Below are 26,160 nucleotides of genomic sequence, written 5' to 3'. Positions count from 1 at the left end.
TTCTTTGTGTAAAACATTAAATATATGCACGTAACATACATTTACAGTCAATGATATAAACGGATAACTACATTAATTTTTAATCCGTGTTTGTTCCGGTTACGGCCACTGATTAGATTATTTCCTTCTGACATGTGCTGGTGGCCACTATTGTCCCTAATTTAATTTAAAAATTAATATGTATTTTTGTAAATAAGTACCTATACACAATCTCATTTCAAAATAATAAGAGCTGAGTTTCTAGTCAAAGCATTCCAAACTAACGGTAGTTTTGTCATATCATAAGAGTCTGTAATAGAACTACAGGAATATTTTGATTAAAAGAAAATTATCTTTTTATATCTCCCACACAGATTTTATACTCGTATAAATATGAAATCAGAATATGTATAATTATCCAGTCTTATTGAAGCCGCTGATAAAACTTATCAACATAACAAAGTCGTAATCAAAGGGCAGTCACATTCTGCCATCCTCGCAACGCGTACATTTGTGATACAAGTACAAGTTATAAAATATAATAATAACAATTTGTGTACAAGTTATTTCTTCAAAGACGGGGCATTTGTTAGTATTTCTTTTCTTTTTGTGTATTGTAACAAACTGAGATAATACTATGTGTAGAATAAACAAGTGATTAAGTTGAAAGATAATTTAAATGACGTATAATGAAATAGATATTCACTTGTTTACATTATTATGTTGAACTAGCATTGTGTGCAACGGGAGGATTTTTTAAAAAATAATATTTAGCTTTTTATATTTTACTAATGATCTAGCATTTTATACGTGATACTTAAAAAACGGGTAACTACTTTTTTTTTATTAATCCAATACAAATATTTTTTTTTAATTTATAGAATAAATATATCAAACTGACGCATTGATACAGTGACGAAACGAGACTATACCTTTTTATTACGGTGTTATGTTTAGAAGTTTTCATTAGATGCACGGGCCGGTAGAGGACAGTCTGTTTGTATGTACACGATAAGAACGATGTTTGTTTATGATTATATCTATTATACGGTTCAAATTAGTGTGGGAGCATGAAATTTTTAATGTTTCTTTTTTAATTTGAATACATTGTTGTGCCGTTGTTTCCTATTTATATTGGATTGAGATGATCATTGTAATTAAGAAAACTACTGGATGTAGTATTGTTATAAATAAGTAAGTATATTTTAATTAAGTTTTCATTTAATAAACTTATTTAGTATAACATATTGAATATTGATTACTTTTTTACTATGTCATCTGATTACTTATGTTACTAGGAGTTGATAAATGAACTTTTTCTTATTCTAATTATATTTTAATTTAAATACAAAAAAATAAAAGAATAAATTAATGATTACAAAAATAATGCTTCATTATATTACAGAGGATTAGCAACTCTAAGTATATCACGTAGACTCTCCTAGTAAATATATCGTTATCTCTTCATATATTCTGGTACACTAGTAATTTTAGGTAAAAACTATTTCATGTATTTTAACGGGACAGATAGTATTGTCAAAATGTATTTTAAAACTATTATTAATTCGTGTTATTTGTCAATTTGTATTCTACAAAATAGCTGAGAAAAAAATATATTACTAAAGTCAATATTTGCGATGCGTCGTTTTAAGAAAAAAAATTAAGGATACTAACATCAATATTTACTAATTAATCGTCTTAAAACTGTACATTTGTTTAAAGAGGAACATATAGTTTCTTTCGTATTCTTCTAATTTGATATTCTGTTTTCCTAATGGGCGGTAGGTAATTATTTTATTTATTAATAATGATATCCCTGAATCCCAAGGTAAGCAGAGTCTGTGTTACGTGTATTGGACAACTGATATAAATACATAGATATTTTTTTTATAATGTTTATCTGTATGTCTGTTCCGGCTAATCTCTGAAATGGCTGGACCGATTTTGACGGGACTTTTATTGGAAGGTAGCTGAGGTAATAAGGAGTAACTTCGGCTACCTTTATTTCAGAAAAATAAAGTTAAATTCCACGCGGACGATTTCGCCTATATAGTTAGTACATAATAATAATAATAATCTCAGGACATATCACTCAGCGCCATCTAGACCCAATTTAGACTAAGGCGTGTGTTATGGGTACTTGACAGCTGATATAATACATACCTACAGATATATTTTTTTTATGTAAATACATAATATACATAGAAAACAATCAGACCGATACAAACAAATGTATGTACCGTGCGAGGAATCGAACCCGCGGAAGTAAAGCTGCACCGCTAAACCACCGAGGCCGTTTGAATTGGAATTGCAAATAAATATGTATGTATTATTGTTTATATTTTGATATCGAAGGCGTGACGTGTTCGAACGGTGACGCAGCGAGTACTCGGTTTAACTTTTAACGTGTCTCGAGTTTAGAACTATTCATTATACGTTCGTATTGCTATACAGTAGTCTGTCAGTCCGCCGGTCATAACCACGATAAAATATATTGCACCGCCAACAACTTATCTCTTCACAACTCATGATTGACTGGTAGAAATAGCCATCAGGTGTTAAGTCCGCAATATGTACTTACGTGCATTAAAGTTATTTAAATAAATATATTATGTAGATTTGTCAGTGCAAATTTATTTAAATTTAATCTATTTAGTTACAATACGGAAGTTCCTTCAATATTAGCCACAAGGATGTGTTATGTGTTTCTTTATTCATAAAGTGTTGATATTCTTTTGTTTTTAATGTGGTTTGTTATTAAAAAAATGTAGTTGTGTTTTGTTTTTAAATAATCCGTTATTGTAGAAGAGTTTATGAGTGGATTTTTGACAATTATGAGTGTATTATAGTGTATATATTACTAATTGGATGTAATAACGAAGCAAATAAGTAAGTAACATATTTATATTGATATAGTAAATAATTATTATAATGAAAAAAATATGAATACAGAATAGGTTTTGCTTTGTGTATACCTATCAATGGAAATGTACCAAGTTAATTAACATTACGCTATAGAAGCGAGAAATCTATTAATATTGAACTTGGCAGTTAGATAAAACCAATTAAAAAATGAACTTTTATTAGGGTTGCCAGTTGTCCTAATTTTGGTGGTACATCCCGGATTTTAGGGTAAAATTAAATAACAAGAGACAGGATCGGACTTGGTTTTTGGTCGCTGGTTGTACTATGGTTTCACGGGAGAAGTGTTTTTTTTTTGTTAGGGAGGAGTAATGATCCCATTGCTAGTTACGTATTACTAGCTGTATCCGCGACTCCGTCCGCATGGAATTATACTTTATTTTTCTAAAATAAAATAATGTTTCTAAAATAAAAGTGACATAAGTTACTCCCTATTACATCAGCTACCTGACAAAAGAAGTCCCGTTAAAATCGGTCCAGCCATTGCAGAGATTAGCCAGAACAAACAGACAGACAAAAATTGTAAAAAAAATATTTTGGTAAGTATGTACAGTGTTTATATTCATATGCATGTAGTAAAAAACGGTTATTTCAATATTACAAACACTCCAATTTTATTTATATGTATGGATGTTAGGTCGAACTCCACGAGGTTTCACATGGAAATAATTGTTATTAGTTCCTAGTGATTTTGTCATGATGGGCTAATTGATCTGACTTCATTCTCATCCTATCATCGGATACTGGTGCCCCGCTATCACATACGGCAGGCGGATGCAGCATTTTATACCCCCTCCGATACAATCCCGTCCAATTCAAACGAGAAATTACGACAGCGAGTCGAGGTTCGAACTCCTATCGGTGCACTCAGATTAAAGTCGAATCTAGGCCTTTTGTTGTTGCATGTTGGCCTTCAGCTGCTCCATAAGTCCTTCCGCGAGTTTTAAGTGCCACCTGCACTCGCCCCTACCGTTCGGTGGTGTTTTAAAGGTCAGCTGCGGCCAACAGTATTAGAATACTCTGGTAAATAAGCATTTCTTAAGCTTTAAAAAAGAAGCAAATTGTTACCCTACTATTTGTAAATCTATAACGATAAAATGTTTACGTAACTATTTGCAACGCTATTGAAATTAAACGAACAGTCTAAGATTGTGCTAATATTTATATAACAATATTTGCTATGCTATTTAGAGTATCGTAATTTTTTTTATAGTAAAGGCTAACTATATGACGTCATTAATCCGCCTACCAACTCGCTCACTATTAAATCTATACATATAAATAAAATTATAGTGTCTGTTTGTAATATTGAAATAACCATTTTTCACTACATGCATATTAATATAAATCGGTACATACACCAAATTAACATTTTTAAAAAAATTTGTCTATCTGTCTGTCTGTTTCGGCTAATCTCTGAAATGGCTGGACCTATTTTGACGGGACTTTTTTTGGCAGGTAGCTGATGTAATAAGGAGTAACTTAGGCTACTTTTATATTAGAAAACTAAATTTATATTCCACGCGGACGAAGTCAGCTAGTACATAATATAGTTATATGTTTTTTTAAATTGATGATAATGGAATAGTGCACCCGCCTGTGCTAACGATTTACCCTGGCGGAGCACCAGTGGAGTATGATAAGATGAGCATGAGGTTAGGTCAGTGAGTCCATCATGATAGTGTTTTCTGTTCATCCACGTGGCGGTCAATCTGATTAAAAGTAGAAAAGCATGTTTTTTTATTTGTTAATCGTTACACTTTCACGACTTAATCGATCACCATGAAATTTTGTTAATACATAGTAGTATGTTTGGGATGGAGGGTAAAGGTTATCTTCATCGCAAGGGCGGATCCAGCTATGGCACCAGGAGGGGGTCACATAGTCGTGGTAAAGGCAAGAACTTGCAATTTATTTTTGACAACAATAGATACAAGTAAAAAGTATGTATTTTATTAACTGTACTTAAAAATATTTGTTCTTTATTGTACACACGTAGGTACATATCGCCATCTTCGTTTGAAGACATCCAGAGAAGCACTATTTAAATATAATTAATTAAATATTGAAGGTATGTAGGTACATAAAATCTGTATGGTGACAAAATATATATATAAAATCATTATGTTCAATTAGTGGTCCGCCTTAGTCCTGGGCTCAGGGGGGTGTCTTGACCCCCATTCCCCCCCCTCCCTCTCCCACCCTGAAGGAGCCATTGCTTCATCCCTATCTATTAAGGCCACACTAATGAAATCGACTGCGGAAACTATTATATTTTAATATTTAAATGCATTTTTATGCATTCATTTATTTATGAAATTCATTCAAGAAAATTACCACAGAATATGTAAGGAGTTAATGACATTCAATTATTAATTCTACAGATAACTGAAATTATCTTTTTAATGTATCTGTCACGGAACAAAAAATAATTTTGTGGGTAAAAGTAATTTCAATATAGTTTTTTTAATTTTCTGGAACAATTTGTGACATTAGGGATTATCGATATTAGATAAACATCGAGTAATAAATATCGATGTAGATGAATATCAATATGGAGTGACAAATACTAGACGATAATAATAGCTGTATAGTCAGTACGGTTTAGTTGGTTGGGTGCGAGTTCACCATGAATTAATCATGGTACTTTCCCGGAGGAACCGGGTGTGGGTCGACCAGAAATTTGTACATTAATATAAGGGAATTCAAATTGAAATTTAAAAATAATTTATTCATGTAGGATATTTTAGCCGCTAATGAACGTCAAATTTTTATTTATAAGTTTTCCCCATCGTCCAATTTAGTATCTGTATAACTGGACGATAGGGAAAACTTGATTGAGAACAACTGGCAAGAAACTCAATTGAAAATTATATCTAACCGACTACGTCAGTTTGCACCCTCTTTTTGTAATCATCAAATATATAACTTCTAAAATGAAATGTAGCCTAAGTAACTACTTATAACATTAGTTAACTGTGAGTGAAAGTCTCGTCAAAATCTGTTCAGTTGTTTTGTAAAAGACTAACAAATATCCATTCCTCTATCATACCATACTTACAAACTTTATACCATACACAAGAGATTAGCAAGAACAGAAAAACATTTTTAAATATTTTTTTGATGTAAGTACCCTGTAATCTTTCATATGCATTTAAAGTAAAGCTAATTTGTAATTACAAATAGACACTTCAATGTTATTTAATCTATGCAAATAAATAACATTGAGATGTAATAATTTTGTACAATATGTTTAAAATAATGATTTTGTAATCCAAGTACAACCATCATCTATATCTACATATAAATAAAATTAGAGTGTCTGTTTATAATATTGAAATAACTGTTTTTACTTCATGCACATGAATATATATACGGTACATATACCAAAATATCATTTTTTATCATTTTTGTTTGTCTGTCTGTCGGACCGATTTTGACGGGACTTTTTTGCCAGGTAGCTGATGTAATAAGGAGTAACTTAGGCTACTTTTATTATAGATGTTTTTTTTATTTTAGAATAAAAAGTATGAAAATAAATTCCACGCGGACGAAGTCGCGGGAACAGCTAGTCAATAAATATATATATATGCATATTAGGTAGGTATATTAGTATGAACTAGTCATCATAATTATACTAATTAGAATGATGAAACTGCATTTAATGGGACCAGTCACGTGTGTCACCAGTCACGTGTGTGTGGGTGACACCCAACTTTAGCTTACAATAAATTATTTAATCACTCATCTATACATCTATACATATAAAAAAAATTGGAGTGTCTGTCTGTAATATTGAAATAACCGTTTTTTACTACATGCATATGAATATAAATACGTTACATACACCAAAATAACATTTTTACAATTTTTGTCTGTCTGTTTATTCCGGCTAATCTCTGAAATGGCTGGACCGATTCTGACGGGATTTTATTGGCAGGTAGCTAATGTTATAAAGAGTAACTTAGGCTACTATTGAAATTCGACGATCGGCTCAGGTCAGGCCGTCGTAATTTTGATCCCCCTTTGAATTGAAATCTTTTAAAAACTTAATAATAATATGATGTGTTTTCATTCGAAATTTGTAGCTTATATGTTATTCTGGCGTATAAGCTATATTACTGTAAAGTTTATCAAAATCCGTTCAGTAGTTTTGTGAAAGACTAACAAATATCCATTCCTCTATCAAACTTTCACCACAGATAACATAATATTACATACTTTCACGTATAAAATATTAGTTTAATATTATAAGACTGTGGGTTAGATAGGTACATGAAATACAATAACAAAAACAAAATAACAATGACTCACTTTTACTATTTCTATACGTACCAGTTCAAAGTATAGTTAACTGTACATTTAACCGTAATCACTGCCGGACCGGCAAAAATTACTTTTTATAGTTCAAACGATTAGTAGATGAGTATAAGATGCAATTGTTAAATATAATTCAGCTGTTTTGTAATTGATGTTTTGTTTACGTTGACGAGGCTCTTTATTTTTTGACAACCTCGGTGGTCTGGCAGTCTAGCACACCGCTTTACGTCCGTTAGTCGCAGATTCGATTCCTCGCACGGCACACACATTTGTATTCATAAGTATGATTGTTTGTATCGGTCTGGGTGTTTTCTATGTATAATATGTATGTATTTACGAACAAAAAAATATCTATGTGTTTGTATCAGTTATCTAATACTCATAACACAAGCTACAGCTGGCTTAACTTGGGTCTAGATGGCTCTGTGTGAATTGTCCTGAGAATCTTCTCAGGACAATTCACTATTTATTTCTTAAACTTAAAAAATTCTCATCTCCTCTCTTAAGGAGGGGAGACGGCAACTTACCCCCGGCATAAGCACAATCGGCCGGGGTTCATATTATTATTATTATTACGTTTTCTGCTAAGTTTAGGTTATACAACTTTGACACTATAATACTGAGGAAAAGCGGAGTCAACTATTTGATGTAATAATAATTAAATACAATGGCAGTTAAATTCAACATACTTACACACTAGCCTCAAGATATTACAACCATGCCCACTTGCTTTCATACTGCTCCAAGAAGCTGTAATACTAAACACATGTACAATTGTCCGCAAATATTATTATTATGTTATTATATTTATTATCTAAGAAGGTATCCGCAGAAATCCAGCGTCGTGACACCCCGTCACGACATATGCTGAGTGGAGACCTATTTGGTACTGTAAAATTAATATAAACCGATAAAATGTAAATTAAAATTAAAAAAATATTTTCAGCGTACCAAATAAACAATTTTCTTTCTTTCTTTTTCTTTGCTTTCTTTCTTTCAAATTATTGTCTTCCGTTTAAAAATCTTCATCATCATAATTTCTTTTATAGTTGTCTGTGTTTGGTGATTTCACCGTATTCGTAAATATTGAAATGTTTACTACGTAGAGTGTCAGCTTAAGTAAGAAACTATATTTCCTGATAATTATTGTATTCTACGTATCAACGTAGAATACAATTGACAGGCTGCACGCAACAATTGTATTCTGTAGTAGGTACATATGTGCATACTGACATATTTGCAATTTGACATTGAGACGTAATGATCATGCTTTTCTAAACAATGTATATGTATCTCGGAGATGTCGATACGTCTGCGAACAAATTCTAGACGTAAATAATAATAATCTATACTAATATTATAAAGCTGAAGAGTTTGTTTGTTTGAATGAACGCGCTAATCTCAAGAACTACTTTGGATAGTCCATTTGTCGAGGAAGGCATTAAACTATATAACATTACGCTACGACCAATAGAAGCGGAGATGCAATGAAAATTATTGTAAAAGGTGGGAAAATGAAACGCAGACGATGTTGCGCGGGTCAGCTAGTACTACATAACCCTGGATAATTACCCACTTCCATCTAGTCCCACAGTAAGCAGAGCTTGTCTTATGGGTACTAGCCAACTGATATGAGTAGATATTTTTATTATAAATACATATATGATATCCGTAGAAAATATTCAGACAGATACAAACAATTATATTCCTGAATACAAATGTTTGCACGGAAGTGAGGCGTTGTGCTAAATCGCTAACCGAGGCCATCATATATATCACAATAGATTTCAGAATTAGTTAGTAGTAGTGTTACGAGTATATACGGCCTCCTCACCGATTACGATTTTATAATAGTACCTAGTTGTTGTCAAATACTGATTGACATTATTGTAAAAATATTATAAAAAGGACAATACAATTCTTCTGTTACAAACATACATATTATTTATTAGTAAACATATCATCTCACATATCATCTCAACAGAAAAGAACCCCACCACAACAAGTAGATTATTTTATCTATGCTAGTAGTTAGGTAGCACCTTATATATTCGAGAAAAGTTCGTATTAAATCAAAATGCAAGATTTATGAATGAAAAACACTTTATTGTTCCTCTCACAGAAAGAATAATTACATAAATTAATATCTACTTCAAATATAAAAAGAAAAACAACATAATTATAATATAGAGGTAACAATGGGCGGCCTTATCGCTAAATAGCGATTTCTTCCAGGCAACCTTAGGATGGAGAGGAGTGATTAGACTATGTCTAGTATTTATGTTAGTATGATAAGATAAGTTAGTATACAAAATGCTCGGAGTACATTCATAAAACTAAGTGGTTTACTCACTAATCGCTCCTTGAAAATTGCAACTCGTATTAGTTTGGCACGCTGTTATCTGTTTTCCGTTCTCTTGTACGGAGTCGAATAGTGGGCACTTACAGAATCCATGTGTAAGAAAATTACAGCATTCGAGATGTGGGTGTACAGGAGAATGTTGAAGATATCGTGGAGAGATAGAGTGCGAATTGAGAGTGTGCTATCCATTTTAGAAAAAAGACTTGGAGTGTTGGTTATCATAAAACGTAGGAAGTTACGGTATATATAATGCGTAATAAAAAAATATGGTCTTTTACAATTAATTATCTAAGGAATAAGCCAGGGCCGGCGAAGACCAGGCAGGCGCCGCCTTCATGGCTAAAGAATCTCCAGAATCACCAGATCCTTGTTCAGAATAGCGGTGGACAAAATTGAGATCGCCAGGATGATCGCCAACCTCCGGTAGGAGACGGCACATAAAGGAGAAGTATAAAAAATGTAAATTAAGTTAGTACCATGAGATAAGATAATTGGTATGAACTAACACAACATTATACTAACTTATATAACTCATAAATATTAAACGGCCAACACTTCTATCACCTGTACAAATAAAAAAAATCCACACACTGTACTATTGAGCAGAGTGCGAAGCCGGTATGATCATAGAGATCAGATTTACACTCTTTGTAAAAATACGAGGAAAGAGGAAGAGGAAACGCCACTGCGTACAAATGAAAAAATTCCACACACTATACTATTGAGCGCTGTCCGAAGTGAGTATGATCTTAGAGATCTGATTTACACTCTTTGTAAAAATAATCCTATCTACAGATTATGCCAGAAAGAAGAGGAAACGCCACTGTGTAAAAATAAAAAAAAATCCCACACACTATTCTATAGAACGGAGTCCGAAGTGAGTATGATCTTAGAGATCAGATTTACACTCTTTGTGAAAATACTCCTATCTGCAGATTTTGCCAGGTACAGGAGGAAACGCAGTGGCCTTTCCTCTTCTGCCTGGCAAATTTTGGGAAACCACATAAGATATGTAATGACACAACCTATGTGGTTTTAGTTCACTCATAATGTAAAGTATACACCATATCCTGAGGAGATAAAACCATCGCTCCTAAGAATATCCTTCAATTCATGACTCTGACGGGCCTTGGCAGCGAACTTTGAAAAATGGCGAGCACAATAGATCTATATAGGTCGTAATGCTACAGGTGTTAACATATGACAATAATAGCCCAAAATCCTCAATAAAAAAAAAAAATACTCTCCTCCGGCTTAACCTATTGAGAGCAAAATTTCGTCAAAGGTCGACGCGGGGCCTCCGTCGTTTACCACTCAAAAAAATCTGATTGGTCAAGGGCGAGTTTTTACGAATAAACACGCTCCGCTCAACATGTGAACTGGCGTGTAAAGAACACATCGGCAACAAATATAGTTTTATTTATTTATAACATTCATTAAAATAGAAAGAAATTAAGAAACTTAAAACATTGAATATAAAAGTAAGGGCAAAAGGCGGTTTTATTGTTAATGCAATCTCTTCAATTTTAATTTATAAAAATAGAGTAGGTGATGCATATAATAAGTGGAAATAAATAAGGAAACTTCTCAAATTTATTTACATAACTTAATTGTACAACTAAGAACCTAAAATTAAAAACCTTAATAAATATAATTAAAAGGCGTCCCGTTAGACAAAGTTCCGAAGATACTGGCAGCGTTCCCTTTTTGAATGGCTAGACTAATTCTTTGTCCGGATAATAATAAAAAATATAAATTGAATCTAAATGAAATTAAAATTAACGGCTAAAGTTAACGGCTTTCTATATAAGTATATTATGATTATACTTTTTTTATTTGCAAGCAGGTGCTTTTCATGTGATCCCGTATAAATTTAGTCAATATTTAACTAGTATTTTCTGAGTTAATAAGAGTAATACGATTGAAATCAGTTTCTTTGTGGCCTGAATACTGTATTACTTTAATTGTACGTACTTTATAACTCAAACTCTGAAGAAATAATAAAAAAAAACATCCACAAACGTTTGTAAAATAAATATACAATCCAACACTCTTATTTCATTAACGGATAGAGTCGAAATTCGAACTTTACCAATCGTGCGGCAGAAACGGGTTTAGTTTGCCCGCCGTACCAATAGATGGCGCTGTGTGAAATCTGGAACGCGCTAACGTTTCGTTTTGGAGAATGGCCTATACGTTTGTTTCTGCAGAGCACCCTAACAGCTGATACTCAGCCGTTCCATAAGTCAAAAATTTTTCTACGGGTTCTTTGCATTTTTTTATGCATTAGCCCTTAATAAACATAAAAATTAATATAAATGCGAGGAGTATTGTTTAAAACTTTAAACAATACTTTGCAAGAAAGGCTTCTTAACCAATATTTAGGATATGAATATGTATGGTACTGTCTTTTAAATTTTATTATTAACTAGCTTAGTCTGGCCATTTCAGAGATTAGCCGGAACAAACAGACAGACAAAAATTGTTTGGAACATTCATATGCATGGGGAAAAAACGGTTATTTCAATATTACAAGCAGACACTGCAATTTTATTTATATGTATAGATTAATAGATTTTTTACTTACACAATGACTGATTATATTATAATTCATAAATTTTTATTGAATAATAATCGATTAAATCGTTAATTTTCTCTTTTGCATATAAATAATAATATTTCAATAACTTCATTTTTTGCGCCAGTTAATATATTTTATACTTGTTTATACTTTACTTTATTTAGGTCACCACAGATCAAGTTACTCATGTTTTTTAAAAGAAAATTTTTCATTTTTTTTATAAATTATAAAAAATCTATTTATGAATAATAATCGATTTTTTTACAAATTATATTCATAAAAATTAGTACTAATTACTGTCGTAAGAATTGACAGCTCAACATGTACCTACTATTATTAGTACATGTTTGTTTTTTGTCTCATGTTTTTACGACTATAGATTCTTATTTGTTTGTTGCGTGGTTTTTTTAATAGATGAGTATTAATGTTTTTTTTTTCATATCTTTTAAAGACGGAATTCTTGTGTATTTGATTTTTTTTTACGTCACAACTATATGTAGTCTAATTAGAATAATTAGGTATAGAATTACGACCTCAGTGGTCTAGTTGTTGAGCACACCGCTTTACTAGGTCGCGGGTTTGATTCCTCGCACGGTGCAAACATTTATATTCATGAGTATGATTATTTGTATCGGTCTGGGTGTTTTCAAGATATATTATGTATGTATTTACAAAACAACTGTGTTTTAGTATTTATACCAATTGTCTAGTACACATAACATAAGCTCTGCTTATATTAGTTACGTTCTTGATAAAATATGAATATAATAATACTTACTAGTGATTTACTAGTTGCTACATCGTGGATATGAAATCCAAAAACAGACAAATATTTCTACAAACACAAAATAACAGGCATTTCGCTTCAGTGACAACGGTACAAATAACATAGTAAGGTTTGCCATTAGTAGGCGGTATAAACAAACATATCAACATTCATAGAAAACCTTAGTAAGGTCATTCACAGGCATAATATCAGTTAGAGTTGAAAATAGAAGTGTGGCCGATTTTGTATGAAAAATTATTACTGCACAGAGTAATATTATACAGACGAAAGATTTGATATCATTGTTTATTTATATAGTTACTAATCTATACTTCCATAGTAATATTGTAAGCTAGCTGTTCCCGCGACTTCGTCCGCGTGGAATTTTATTTTATTTTTCTGAAATAAAAGTAGCCTTAGTTACTCCTCATTACATCAGCTACAAACAGGTTTGGTGTATGTAACGTAAATACGTTACATACACCAAACTAACATTTTTTACAATTTTTGTCTGTCTGCCTGTTTGTTCCAGCTAATCTCTGAAATGGACCGATTTTGACGGTACTTTTTTTGGCAGGTAGCTGATGTAATGAGGAGTAACTAAGGCTATTTTTATTTTAGAAAAATAAAATAAAATTCCACTATACAATATAAATATATTTATATGCATTTCGTAAAAAACGGTTATTTCAATATTACAAACAGACAACAATAATAATATTACAAGATAATAATATTAACAACAACAATATTACAACACTCCAATTTTATTTATATGTATAGATGTGGAAGTGTATATACAAAATGTATACCTTTTAACTTAAACGGATTTTAATGTTTAACTAAGATAAGAGTTTGTATTGCAACAACGGACATATAGTTTTATTTTATTTCTGATAAAGCAGACGAAATAAGTGTTATGTAGGTAAAATTACAAAAATAGGATTTTATTTTTTGTAATAAAAAAATAGATGTTTAGGTGTAGCTGCAGCTAAATTACAAGATTAGAGACATGACAATTTTTTCTGGAATGCCAACGCATGAATCACATGATAACATGTTGTATGCCCGCCAGATGCACTACGGACATCACGTTATCACGGCTGTCGTCAAAAGAGTCGCCGTAAGAGTCGCTATTGTGGGTTTATTATAAGTTTGTTTGCCATTCCAATAACAAAAAAAGCACTATTTGTTCCTACAGGACCAGGCTTGCATAATGTTCGAGAGCTTCCTCGAAATAGGATTCGAGGCTGAAGTGTTGAATACAGAAGAGAATGAGGAGTTTCTGGCTCTAGCTTCGGAGTTGTGCCATGAGAATGTGGCCACCAGGTCTGAGTCGATTCAGGAGCTTCGAAATATGATAGAAGGTGAGTAACAACAACACTAGTTGTGTTGTCAATTTTATTGTGTTTCGTAAGGAAAGAAAGAAAAAGATATAATTATATTAAAATTTCTTTTACGTTATTGAAGGCCTAAAGAATCTACCATGCACATTCCTACGAAAACATGGTGTTTTTTTTTAGTGAATGATAAATAAAAATTCTATAATTAATATGGCTATATTAATAAGTTACTCCTTACATGTACATAGTTTTCGAGTCAAAATCGATCCAGCTGTTTCAGAGATTACCAAGAACATAGAAACATTTTTTTTCATTCTAGTACCGTATATTATTTAGTATATTAGCATTTAGTGAAGAACCATTTATGTGAAATTACAAATAGACACTTCAATGTTATTTATAATGTTTAAATTATAAATGTCCTTAAAACCGATGGTCGCAGGTTCGATTCCTCGCACGGTACAAACATTTGTATTCATGAGTATGATTGTTTGTATCGGTCTGGGTGTTTTCTATGTATAATATGTATGTATTTGCAAAAAAAAAGTATCTAAGTAAGTAAGGCGCTGTGTGTATTGTCCTGAGATTATTATTTTATTATTATTTAGTTTAGTTTAGTATCAGCATTGCATCCGTGCAAAGCCGGGTAGTATAGTTAGTGTATAAAAACTAAATTGATTTTGTATCAATGCAGTTTTTTTCATATTCACTTTGCGTGTAGGTCAACATTGTGAAAGTTTTATGAGTGCTCTACGAATTTGGTGAAAGCTATTACATTTACAACGGCCATAAGTACACTGTCAACTGTGGATAGAGAGTGGCCTTATAGCCATCATAGCAACAAATAATTACAGTTAAAAAAAACAGCTATCTAATTTTACACCGAAAGTCGTGTCAATGCATTGTTAAGAAATATAAATATTATTATTATTTGTCAAGATGATATTCAAGATATTGATTGCCTCGATGGTCTAGCGGTTTAGCACACTTCCGATGGTCGCGGGATCGATTCCTCACACGTTACAAACATTTGTATTTTGTATTTCATTGTTTGTATTGGTCAATGAATGTTTTCACTCTTTAAAGCTAAAATAACTGAATGGATTTTCATAAAACCTTTCAATAATATAGCTTATCCATCAGAATAATCCATAGGCTATCAATTTCACGTGGGTGAAATCACGGGCACAGCTAGTAGTTTTGGTAAATGATGGTAAATGATAACCGTTACCGTTGTATACAGGTAACGGTTATCATTTACCATCAGATGGGTCATAATAATAATAAGTGTAAAAAAAAACAGCAAAAGCTGTGAAAATGATTCAAATTGATAATAATATAATCCTTATTTGTTTCAAATAATAAATTATTGCTGCTTATAATTTTAAGTAGCTGTGACGTGGTCGAGTGGAATGAGTAGTCATGCTCACTAAAATGTCCATACATGTGGCGGCGTAGTGGGCCGGGTCATTGAGCGCCCTAAAATATGGTCGCGCGCAGTGATGACTGGCTCATCCGTCATACTCGTGAACGAGTGCTGCTTGTAGGGACTGGTCTGCTTGTGCTTATCACACATGCGACACAAGATTTTTATCTTATTATATATTTATATTTGACTCAAAAAAAAAATTTAAAATTGTTATTAATCGACCATTTTATAGGTCTGTCATCAGCTCTCCTTCAATTTTTATGTAGGTCAGCGTCAGGACAATCTGTCCTGGATTGTAGTATCGGGCAATTTCATGTTTGTCCACCAGGTAAGCTGGAGGACGTCCTCTTTGTTTCCAATTACATAAAAATAAAAAAGCTAATAACCTAATAAAGGTATTTTGTGTGTTTAGATGTTAGTTCAAATAAAATCAAACAGAATCAGTAATATAATTTAGAAAAATTCAAATCAAATTCCGTCAATATTACAAATTATTTATTTATTTGTACACATTACATTAATGGTTGTAGACAAGACATTAAACAGCAATCCCTGCACTAAGCTCAGGGCTTGTGTCGCAGGAATCAGAAATACTTAATTACAAAAACATTAACTTAAAACAGGCTCCACTTCAACGAGGTACAAAATTAACCAATATTATATCGGTACTTTACAAAGAATAATAATATTTATTAATTCGTTACTAATATTACAAATGTGAAATTAGGCATATTTGTTAAGCTTTCACGCATCAAGAAGGTATTAAAACGAACATAGGATACTATTTATTTAAAAAATCAAATATTTATATATAAAAAAAATATCAACATTTTGCTACTTCAGCACCAACAGCCAGTTATGAAATTATAAATCTCTATACTTATTATTATTTTCTTCTGTCACTCACAGACAATACGATTTAGTGCGAGCGAAGCCGCGGGTAAAAGCTAGTATCAAATATATAAGTAGGTGCTTAATATAACTATGTAAATTTAAATGATGTAAGTATAACGAGATTCGGCGTTAAACTGACGAAATACTGATCAGAACATGATATCTGATGCACCGAAACCTGTTTTTTTTATTTATTTACTCTTAATCTTATTTCGTTTACGCAATATATTAAGTAATGATGTCCCAAGATTTATTTTATGCGTGACCTGTTGAAAATGACCTGATGATTTATCCGTGATGAGGTCGAGATACGAATTAATGTATTCAGTATCATGCGCGATGTCGTCATTGTTACCATCCTATACTGCTGGTGATCGTCAGTCAATTGTCGTAAGACAGTGATCGGAATGTATTATTCAATCTTTGATCTCTAAGCCAGGGTTCCCTAAACTTTGATTCAGGCTCGTCGGCGTCGACGCGACTTTGCGACCGAGTGGAGAGAGCGTCGGGCGCAGTAAAGCACTATTTGAAGAATAGGGTTTTTCTTATAAACTATTACTGGACTAGTACTAGAATTGGGTATTTAACAGGGCTGGGTTGAGGGGCGTCGCAAAAAAATAGCAAAGTCAAGGTCACAATACGAATAAGTTTGGGAAGCCCTGTTCTAAGCTATGCAGATTTTTCGACCTATTGTATTGCTGTTAGCTGCAGCTGGCTGTACAGATAACACTCCAAACCCGCGGAAGGACTTATGGAGCTGCTGAAGATCAACTGCCTGACGGATATAACTTTAGTCTGAGGTCACCGCTATGGGTTCGAACCTCGTCTCAGATCATCGTGATTTCGTTTAAATTACGAGGGATTGATTGGAGGTTCTATGCATTGGATATCATTAATCACAAATATCATGCTGTTTAGAATATATTTCATTATATCTCTATATACATCTAACAAATAATGTTAGAGCCTATATTTAAATGTATCATTAGTATGAACCGAGATTGACTCATTACCTTGCCGTAACAGTTTTTAATAAAAGCTAGCACCTGCTGTATGCTGTTTATTATGTACCCACTATAATTCTGCAAAATAAGGATTGTGTCCAATTTAACATACAAATTATTATCTAACTACTTAGAAGTGATATTTGTTTCATCAGCATGATTTAATAAGGACTTAAATTTATTTTGTTACTTGTTTTGTTTGTTGTTTTATATTATTTGAATTGTTTAACTATAAAGTAAACGTGTACAAAACACTGCTGTATTTACTAAGCAATTTTATTTATGTGAGAATATTAACAAGGGTGTACTAAATATTAGTTCAATAAACATTATTATTATTATTATAATGTTATTAAAACTCTTATGCATCTATTGAACCCCGTTGTATTCACATGTCTTGTTTTGTTTAATAATTTGATGGGTTTTTCCACGCTGCATAGAAAAGGTGTTAATGTTAACAGGTAAATCCGAACAATACAACTTTTTCATTACGAATGTAAACATTTTTGGGGGTTTTTGTTATTTGGATGACATCAGACTTAAGAAAGATGTCTCATTTAAATTAATAACGCGAATAACAAAGTGTTAACTCCAAGTAAATAATAATTACTACGACTGGTTTAATCTTATTATGTGTTTAATATTTGACCCTAATAAATTAGTGCTAGTTGGTAGTTTGTATTCAGACTAATTTAGTAGTCAGTAAATAATTAGTCAGACTTATTTAATAATAGTTTGTATTCAGACAGACAGTTTGTATGTTTTGTTTCGACTTAAAAAATGTAAAGTTAGAACTTTCTTGTACATTCTCCTTGTGATGCGACAGCTCTCCGAATGAGCGGTAGATTAAAAGTATGATAACTACGACTATTCAAAAATGGTTAAGTTTATTTAAATAAATGATTTTCTATTATATTCTAGTAACTCTAGTAATAAACTCGATCCTCAGTCCCACCAATTTCACTGCCTAATAGCTTGCTTAATAAAAAAGAAGTAAGAAAAATAATAAATAAGATACTGTTGACTACCTCTCCATTCAATTCCATCATGTTCATACGGCAACATAAGTTCATAATACGGCAGTGAAATTACAGGGTAAGAAGCATAACATCTTAGTACACAGAATGGCAACGCATTAGTGGTATCAGTGGTATCATATAATAACGTGTAAGAATGATAATAACGTGTATGATGAAAGTATCTGGTGCTGTTCATGTATGCAGGTAAATGTTAGCATATATTATTACATATTAGTGTTAGCTATTTAATAGAGTTTCGACTATTAAATATATTAAATTTTTGAATATTATTAACGTCAAAGATTTCTATGCGTGTATATGTCAAATATCTGGTAGTGTGTGTAATGATTTTTTATTGATGCAATATTTTTTTTTTGCATAATCACATGCAAAAAAAAATATTGCAATAATATATATTAGCATTCTCTATATAAACTTTATGTGTGCGAAATTTCATACTCAATCCGCACAATTTTCGTAAAAAGGTTTTGCTTCAGGTATTAATATGTAGTATTTTAACGTATATTTCTACCCATATTTATAAAACTGTTTATACATTGCAGATCGCGGCGAATGTACGCCATACAGAACTGATGACAAATTCCTGCTGAGATTTCTACGGGCCAGAAATTATATCATACCAAAAGCACACAGGCTGGTAAACTATCATATATATTATATTTTAAATATTTAATATTCGACCCCATGGAAATAATATAAATAAAATTTCTAGAATATGTCTAAAAGTAGCTTAGGTCACTCCGTACAACATTAGCTATCTGCGAGTGAAAGTCGCATGCAAATCGGTTCAGCCGTTTCAGAGATTAGTAAGATTAAAACAGACAGGCAAGTAAAAAAAAATACTTATAGGCCGTATTTTCATATGTATTTAGTCAAAATCTATTAATTTGAATTTACAAATAACAGCTTCGATTTTTTATATTTGTTTAGATATTTTCTACCATACCATTTTTTACTATTCTCCCAAATGAGAAACTTAGAAGTATAGTCAACTGCCATATTTTGCTATGTATATTTGAATACAATGTAGGACAGACAATCGTCGATGATTCCGATCTCTCTAGCGGTATCGAACCACTTAGCTTGAGGCTAGATCTCGCATCACTATGTATTGTACCGAATATACAACAGACTGTGTTCCTAAGAATTGTTCGACGTGATGGCTTCGACCTTTTACCACCGCATCGCTCGCCATCGACAGCGATTCCTCCCCACACGCTAGAACCTAAGTGGTTTCGAACAGTGCGGTTTCAGAGGAGCTTTTTCCCGCTCTGCGGTTTTCTAGATAAACTACAGCATGAGGTTTTTCAAAGAGGTTATATTAAGGTTAAGAAACCTTCGAAGAGTCGGCAACGCGACGTGACATTTTGTGTTCAGGCGTCTATAGATTACGGTAATCGTTTACTATCAGGTAGGCCACATGCTTCTTTGCCACAGTAAAATAAAAAAACAATGTGAGCTACCGCTCTGTTGTATTAAATTTTAGGTTGTTATCCATGTTTTCATCTATACATATAAATATAATTGGAGTGTCTGTTTGTAATATTGAAATAACCGTTTTTTACTACATGCATATGAATATAAATAAAAGGATACATACACAAAAAACACTTTTTAAAATTTTTGTCGGTCTGTTTGTTCCGGCTAATCTCTGAAATGGCTGGATCGATTTTGACGGGACTTTTTTTGGCAGGTAGCTGATGTAATAAGGAGTAACTTAGGCTATTTTTGCTTTAGAAAAATAAAGTTAAATTCCACGCGGACGAAGTCACGGGCACAGCTAGTCACTAATAAAATTGAGGATTCGTGTTGACCAGTTTTGAACAGTCCTTTGGAGTCTCTGTCCTGTGGAGAAAACCATTAATCCACGACCCAATATGAGACTATTGTTTATTTGCGAAAACATTCTAAAGTTTCACTTATCTTTTATTACAGTTGGTCCGTTACTGCACGTTCAGGGAGCAGTATCCGTATTTATGGCAGGATGTGGACCTCTGGTCCCTGGAGAAAGTGAAGGACGCGTATGAAGGGACCATATATGACCGCCCTGATATTGGACGCCTCTCCATATTCAGATTTGGTGAATATACTTACACAATAATATATGCAATTTACTAATTTTCATCTGACATTATTCTATTATGTAACTAAAATAGCAAACGGCTCACCTGATGGAAAGTGGCAATGGCAAGCGTCGTCAAAAGCCAAGAGTACAGCTCTTGGCTTATGAAAATCATAAAAAAAGAAAAAGAGATTCTTGCCAGTTCTCAGTTGAATCTGTATATTAAACTGGAGATGGATAGAGAAAAAATATTAATACACTAGCTGTGCCCGCGGTTTCATCCTCGTGAAAATAGCCTATGTTATTCTTATGTATAAGTTATATCACTGTAAAGTTTCAACAAAATCCGTTCAGTAGTTTGTGCGTGAAAGAGTAACACAAACGTCCATCCATACTCTTTCTTCTTCTCTACGTGACTTTCGTATTTATAATATTAATAATACGATAAGAAAAATAATAATATAATATAACAATAATTACGTTCATTAGTGGCTAAAATATTCTACAGGAATAAATTATTTTTATTTGTTTTTTAACACCCGTTGTACATCTCAACCTACATGCAATTCAACTATATGTGATTTGTCCGTATATATACATTAAAAATCTTTGTTTGACGGCCTTGGTAGTCTAGCGGTTTAGCGCACCGCCTCACTTCCAATGACTGCGGATTCGATTCCTCGCACGGTATAAACATTTGTATTCATGAGTAATTGAGTATGATTGTTAATATATATTATGTTATGTTAATATATATTTCTATTAGTTCTCAAGTACTCATAACATGAGTTCTGCTCAGGCTCTGCTTGCTCGGAATTCTAGATGGCGGTGTGTAAATTCTCAACGGTTATTTTTTAATGAATGATATTGTTTTACCCGCTTGCGCTAATGTTTACGCTGGCGGGGCACCAATAGAGGATGATAAGATGAGCATGAGGTTAAGTCAGTTAGCCTATTTTAGTAAATTCACCAGAAATTTATCACGATTTCCAGGGCTAACCACGTAGAGGTCAACCTGACATACATTGCTAGTAATGGTGTTATTAATTTAACGAAATACGACAATGGTATTTACGGATGGGACGCATGGTTCTTAAATTCTCTAAATTTAAAATACGATATCAAATGAAATCAATAAATTTATTTCGTTAAAATATAAATGTTGAACCTAGATCGTTATTGCATACCAGAATATTTTCCTCATGAGACATGCAATATTTGTAAATTTAATTACTTACATGAACGCATCTAAATTGCCACTGCTTGAATATTCTACACAAGACCTTGGTCTAGTTACTCTATATTGCAATTTGAATTTTAAATCTATACTAATATTATAAAGCTGCAGAGTTTGTTTGTTTGTTTGCGCTAACCTCAGGAACTATATTGTAACTATACATGTTGTCCTTGAATATATTGTTTATGCCTTTTTCTTGACTGTGTGTTATAAATAAAGTATATTCTATCTATCTATCTAACAACTAAATCAATATTTATTTAAAAGAGCAACACACAAGTTTCTTGCTTATTCTTCTTGTGATGAATCTGCATTCCGAATAAGCGGTAGAATAAAAAAAACTTGACTATTCAAAAGTGCTTAGTTTATTTGAATAAATTTATTTATATTTCTATTTCTATTTCTACTACTTATTATTTGATAAATTGAATTATTGAATGATAAATTATTTTTGTGTTGGATAGTCCATTTGTTGAGGAAGGCTTTAAGCTATATAACATTACGTTACGACCAATAGGAGCGGAGCTGCAATGTAAATATTGCAACAGGTGGGGATATGCGCAGACGCAGACGAAGTTGCGCGGATCAGCTAGTCTATACTAATATTATAAAGCTGAATAGTTTGTTTGTTTCTTTGTCTGAACGCGCTAATCTCAGAAACTACTGGTTCGGATAGAAAAAATATTTTTGTGTTGGATAGTCTATTTATCGAGGAAGGCTTTAAGCTGTATAACATTACTCTACCAATAGAAGCGAAGTATCACTGAAAACTTGCAAAAAGGGGGTTCATATTTGAGGTCTTCCGTTGTGTGCGCTGCGTAAACGGTTCAAGTTACCCCACGCGAACAAAGTTGCGGGAACAGCTAGTACAACTAACTTCAGGATCTACCTTCACAATCTACAGGACTGGAGTACCACGTGATACATGTCTCAGCACCTGACTATAGCTCAAAACATCAATAAAAAAACACTAATCTAACCTCATTTATTATCCTCCACCGGTGCCTAGCCAACGTAAACCGTATAGCGTTGGAGCACAATTAAAAAACAGCGCTAACTAGATAATCATCTAGTTAAAGCTGTTTTTTAATGGTGATAATGGAATGGTGCACCCTCAGATTACAATTGTGACGGTATGTATGAAGAATATAATCTAGCTATTGTCAATGTTTCAGGAACTTGGGATCCAAATGAGTATCCTATAGAAGATCTAGTTAAAGCAGGGGCCTCTCAAGTCGAGATTGCGACAAGACAACCGAAATTACAAATACTAGGTGGCACCCTCATCGTTGATTTAGAAGGAATTACATTGCGGCACGCAGCTACCTTAACGCCTACTGTAGCTTATCAAATAGTTTCTTTATTAGGTGTAAGTATGTCAAACAAAATCGTTTGAAAAGAAATAACACTTGATATTTGTACTAAAACACTGTACTATGTATGTGTGTAGCGAACACGTGTAGTGTTCACTACACCTACCAGTGAAATAATTGTACTATTTTTTGTACTTAAATTTATTTAGCAGAGTGCTACACAGCTTATAACTTTACACTTAACTTAAATGTATGTTATCTGAGAGGTAGTATTGGAAGCGTCTCGACACGAGTGTTATAATTGTTGTAAATGTATATCAAAAAACAATGCTTGTAATAGCATTACTTTTTAATATTTACTAATTGATATTAATTCAGTTGGTCACAATTACATATAAGATACATATATAACATATAGCCACTAGGGAAATTGAAAACGTTGACCAAGCAGTGGAGCTGAAAAGTCAAACAAATCAAAATGAAACAACAAACAGTGCAAAAATTCATTATGAATATTTCTATTAAATTACAGGCTTATTTGGCAGCACAAAAAAAAACTAAATCGTTAAAAAACACAGATGAGTTACAAAAAGTTTGGTTTGAAAACCACACTATAAAAATAAAAAAGAAATTTCTTAATCGGAGTTTTGATAATTAACATAATAAATACTAACGAATATAGTAGTTTCCCCTTATTTTATAGTCGGTTAATGTTCTATATTCAAATTATCTTTGTTTAATCACTTGTACTTTTTCCATTTTCAGATGGCAACACCAGCCCGACTGAAAACCTGCCACTTCATCAACTACTCCTGGCTACTTAACTCATTTTTTTATCTCTTCAAAAAGTTCATCCCTCGGGAGTTTGTCAACAACATCTACTTCCACGGACACGATTTGAAGTCTCTACAGCAGCATATCCCAATCGAATGTCTGCCGGAGAGATACGGCGGTACCTGCAAGATGCATTGCAACTATAGTACATGGCTGAACAAAATTAAAAAATATAGAACGAAAGAATTTGATATCGAAATGAAACGTTTAGGTTATATTATAAAAGAGTAACGTTATTGCGTTAATCTATGTTATATAGGTATGTGAAGGGGTTTACTATCCCTTAGATCTAAGAGTCAAAAGACACCAAAAATCTTTGTCAATTTATTTATAGCCTCTTTGGAAATAGAAACATCAAGAGCAAACCAAATTAATACTATACTGTCGTTGTCGATCATGGTCGAGTTATTTCTCCAATTAAAGAAGCTTCGAGAACAATCCAAAATATTACAACAGACGATAGTAGGTTCGTCGCCTATCATGTTAGATTTATTTCTCCAGTAAAAGAGGCATCAAGAACAAATCAAATTAATACAATAGACGATGGTAAGCCCGTTGCTTATCACGTTAGATGTATTCATCCGGCAAAAGAAACTTCGAGAACAAATCAAATTAATACAACAGACTATAGTAGGTCTGTCGTCTATCATGATAGATTTATTTCTCCAGTAAAAGAGGCATCAAGAACAAATCAAATTAATACAATAGACGATGGTAAGCCCGTTGCTCATCACGTTAGATGTATTCATCGGGCAAAAGAAACTTTGAGAACAAATCAAATTAATATAACAGACGATAGTAGGTCTGTCGCCTATCGTTAGATTTATTTCTCCTGTAAAAGAGGCATCAAGAACAAATCAAATTAATACAATAGACGATGGTAAGCCCGTTGCTCATCACGTTAGATGTATTTATCCGGCAAAAGAAACTTCGAGAACAAATCAAATTAATACAGCAGTCGATAGTAGGTCTGTCGTCTATCATGTTAGATTAATTTCTCCAGTAAAAGAAGCATCGAGAACAAATCAAATTAATACAATAGACGATAGCAGACTCGTTGTCTATCATGATAGATTTATTTCTGCTGTGAAAGAAATATAGAGAACAAACCTAGCGAAGTATGGGCATGTAAAGTGGATTAACCACGACGTAGACAGTAAATAATGCTTCTGTCAACTCTAACTAGGATAATAATTGTGAAGGTATATTAATTTATATGCAACAAATCTTATGTAAAATGTGCCTTACGTTGATAGCAAAACATTTTATGGCAAAAACTTTTTACAGCAAAATAATTATAACATCACTGTGATATTTTTTTTTATACTACTATTGTGGCTATCGTTAATGGTTACCGTAGCCTATGAACGCCTGAAATACCAGGAGTGTTACACGCGCATTTCCGAGCCTTAAGAAACCCAAAAACTATGCTGTAGTCTCATGAGAAAACCCCGGAAGGTAGTTCATTCCACAAGTAAGTAAGTCTAAGTGTATCTGGCCGTGGTCACGAGCTGACTAGTGCAACGTAGTCGAATCATCAAGAGAGACAAATATGGTATTGCCTATCTAACTAATCTAACTACGGGATTTTTATAAGAGATTTTAGTTAACCTCACAGATATCGTGATACTTACTTATATACTCTGTGTAACTCTAGGTTCCTATTATTTGGGTGTAAATATATGTACCTATAGATAATAATTAGATATATTTTGCCAATTTTTATTATCTATGCATCTTCTATTATTATGTTTATCATTTATGCATTCCTAAATCAATCGGATTGCAATAGACTTTGATGATATAAGCCGTATATAAAAGATAAATTGTCACATTAAATACTTTTTTTATTTTATAAATAAAAGTAATAATAATAATCTGTATTTATTTTTTTAAATGCCATCATTCTCTACTTTAAGGATAAACTGTATCATGTAGTATAAAATATCTGTACAGCCAAACATCAAACTCTGGACTACCAGCAGCATTCTATGAAAATGCCTTACAAAGTGACAAAACTAAATCATAGCGCCGTCTACATTGTATACAGCGCCATCTATTATACAGATCGTGT

The 26,160-nt window shown here is 32.6% G+C and overlaps 1 protein-coding gene across 2 annotated transcripts; it reads left to right on the top strand.

Annotated features, from left to right (window-relative positions):
* Window positions 1-506: 506 nt before the first annotated feature.
* Window positions 507-25,065, top strand: LOC131855026 (clavesin-2-like). Of its 2 annotated transcripts, none has more exons than XM_059206236.1 (6): window positions 507-567; window positions 14,132-14,297; window positions 19,183-19,277; window positions 20,576-20,720; window positions 23,115-23,308; window positions 24,018-25,065. In XM_059206236.1, the coding sequence occupies exons 2-6, from the start codon at window positions 14,147-14,149 to the stop codon at window positions 24,315-24,317; spliced, it is 885 nt and encodes a 294-aa protein (XP_059062219.1). In that variant the 5' UTR covers window positions 507-567; window positions 14,132-14,146; the 3' UTR covers window positions 24,318-25,065. The 2 variants fall into 2 exon arrangements, with proteins under 2 accessions (XP_059062219.1, XP_059062218.1); XM_059206235.1 differs by lacking the exon at window positions 507-567 and adding an exon at window positions 2,455-2,868.
* The last annotated feature ends 1,095 nt before the right edge of the window (window positions 25,066-26,160 follow it).

This window comes from Achroia grisella, unplaced genomic scaffold (genome assembly GCF_030625045.1).
Source record: "Achroia grisella isolate CSIRO2021 unplaced genomic scaffold, CSIRO_AGI_Agris_v1 utg1295, whole genome shotgun sequence".
NCBI classification, from domain to species: Eukaryota; Metazoa; Arthropoda; class Insecta; order Lepidoptera; family Pyralidae; genus Achroia; species Achroia grisella.
The sequence above is the reverse complement of the archived record's forward strand: the minus strand, read 5'-3'. Positions and strand labels throughout refer to the sequence as shown.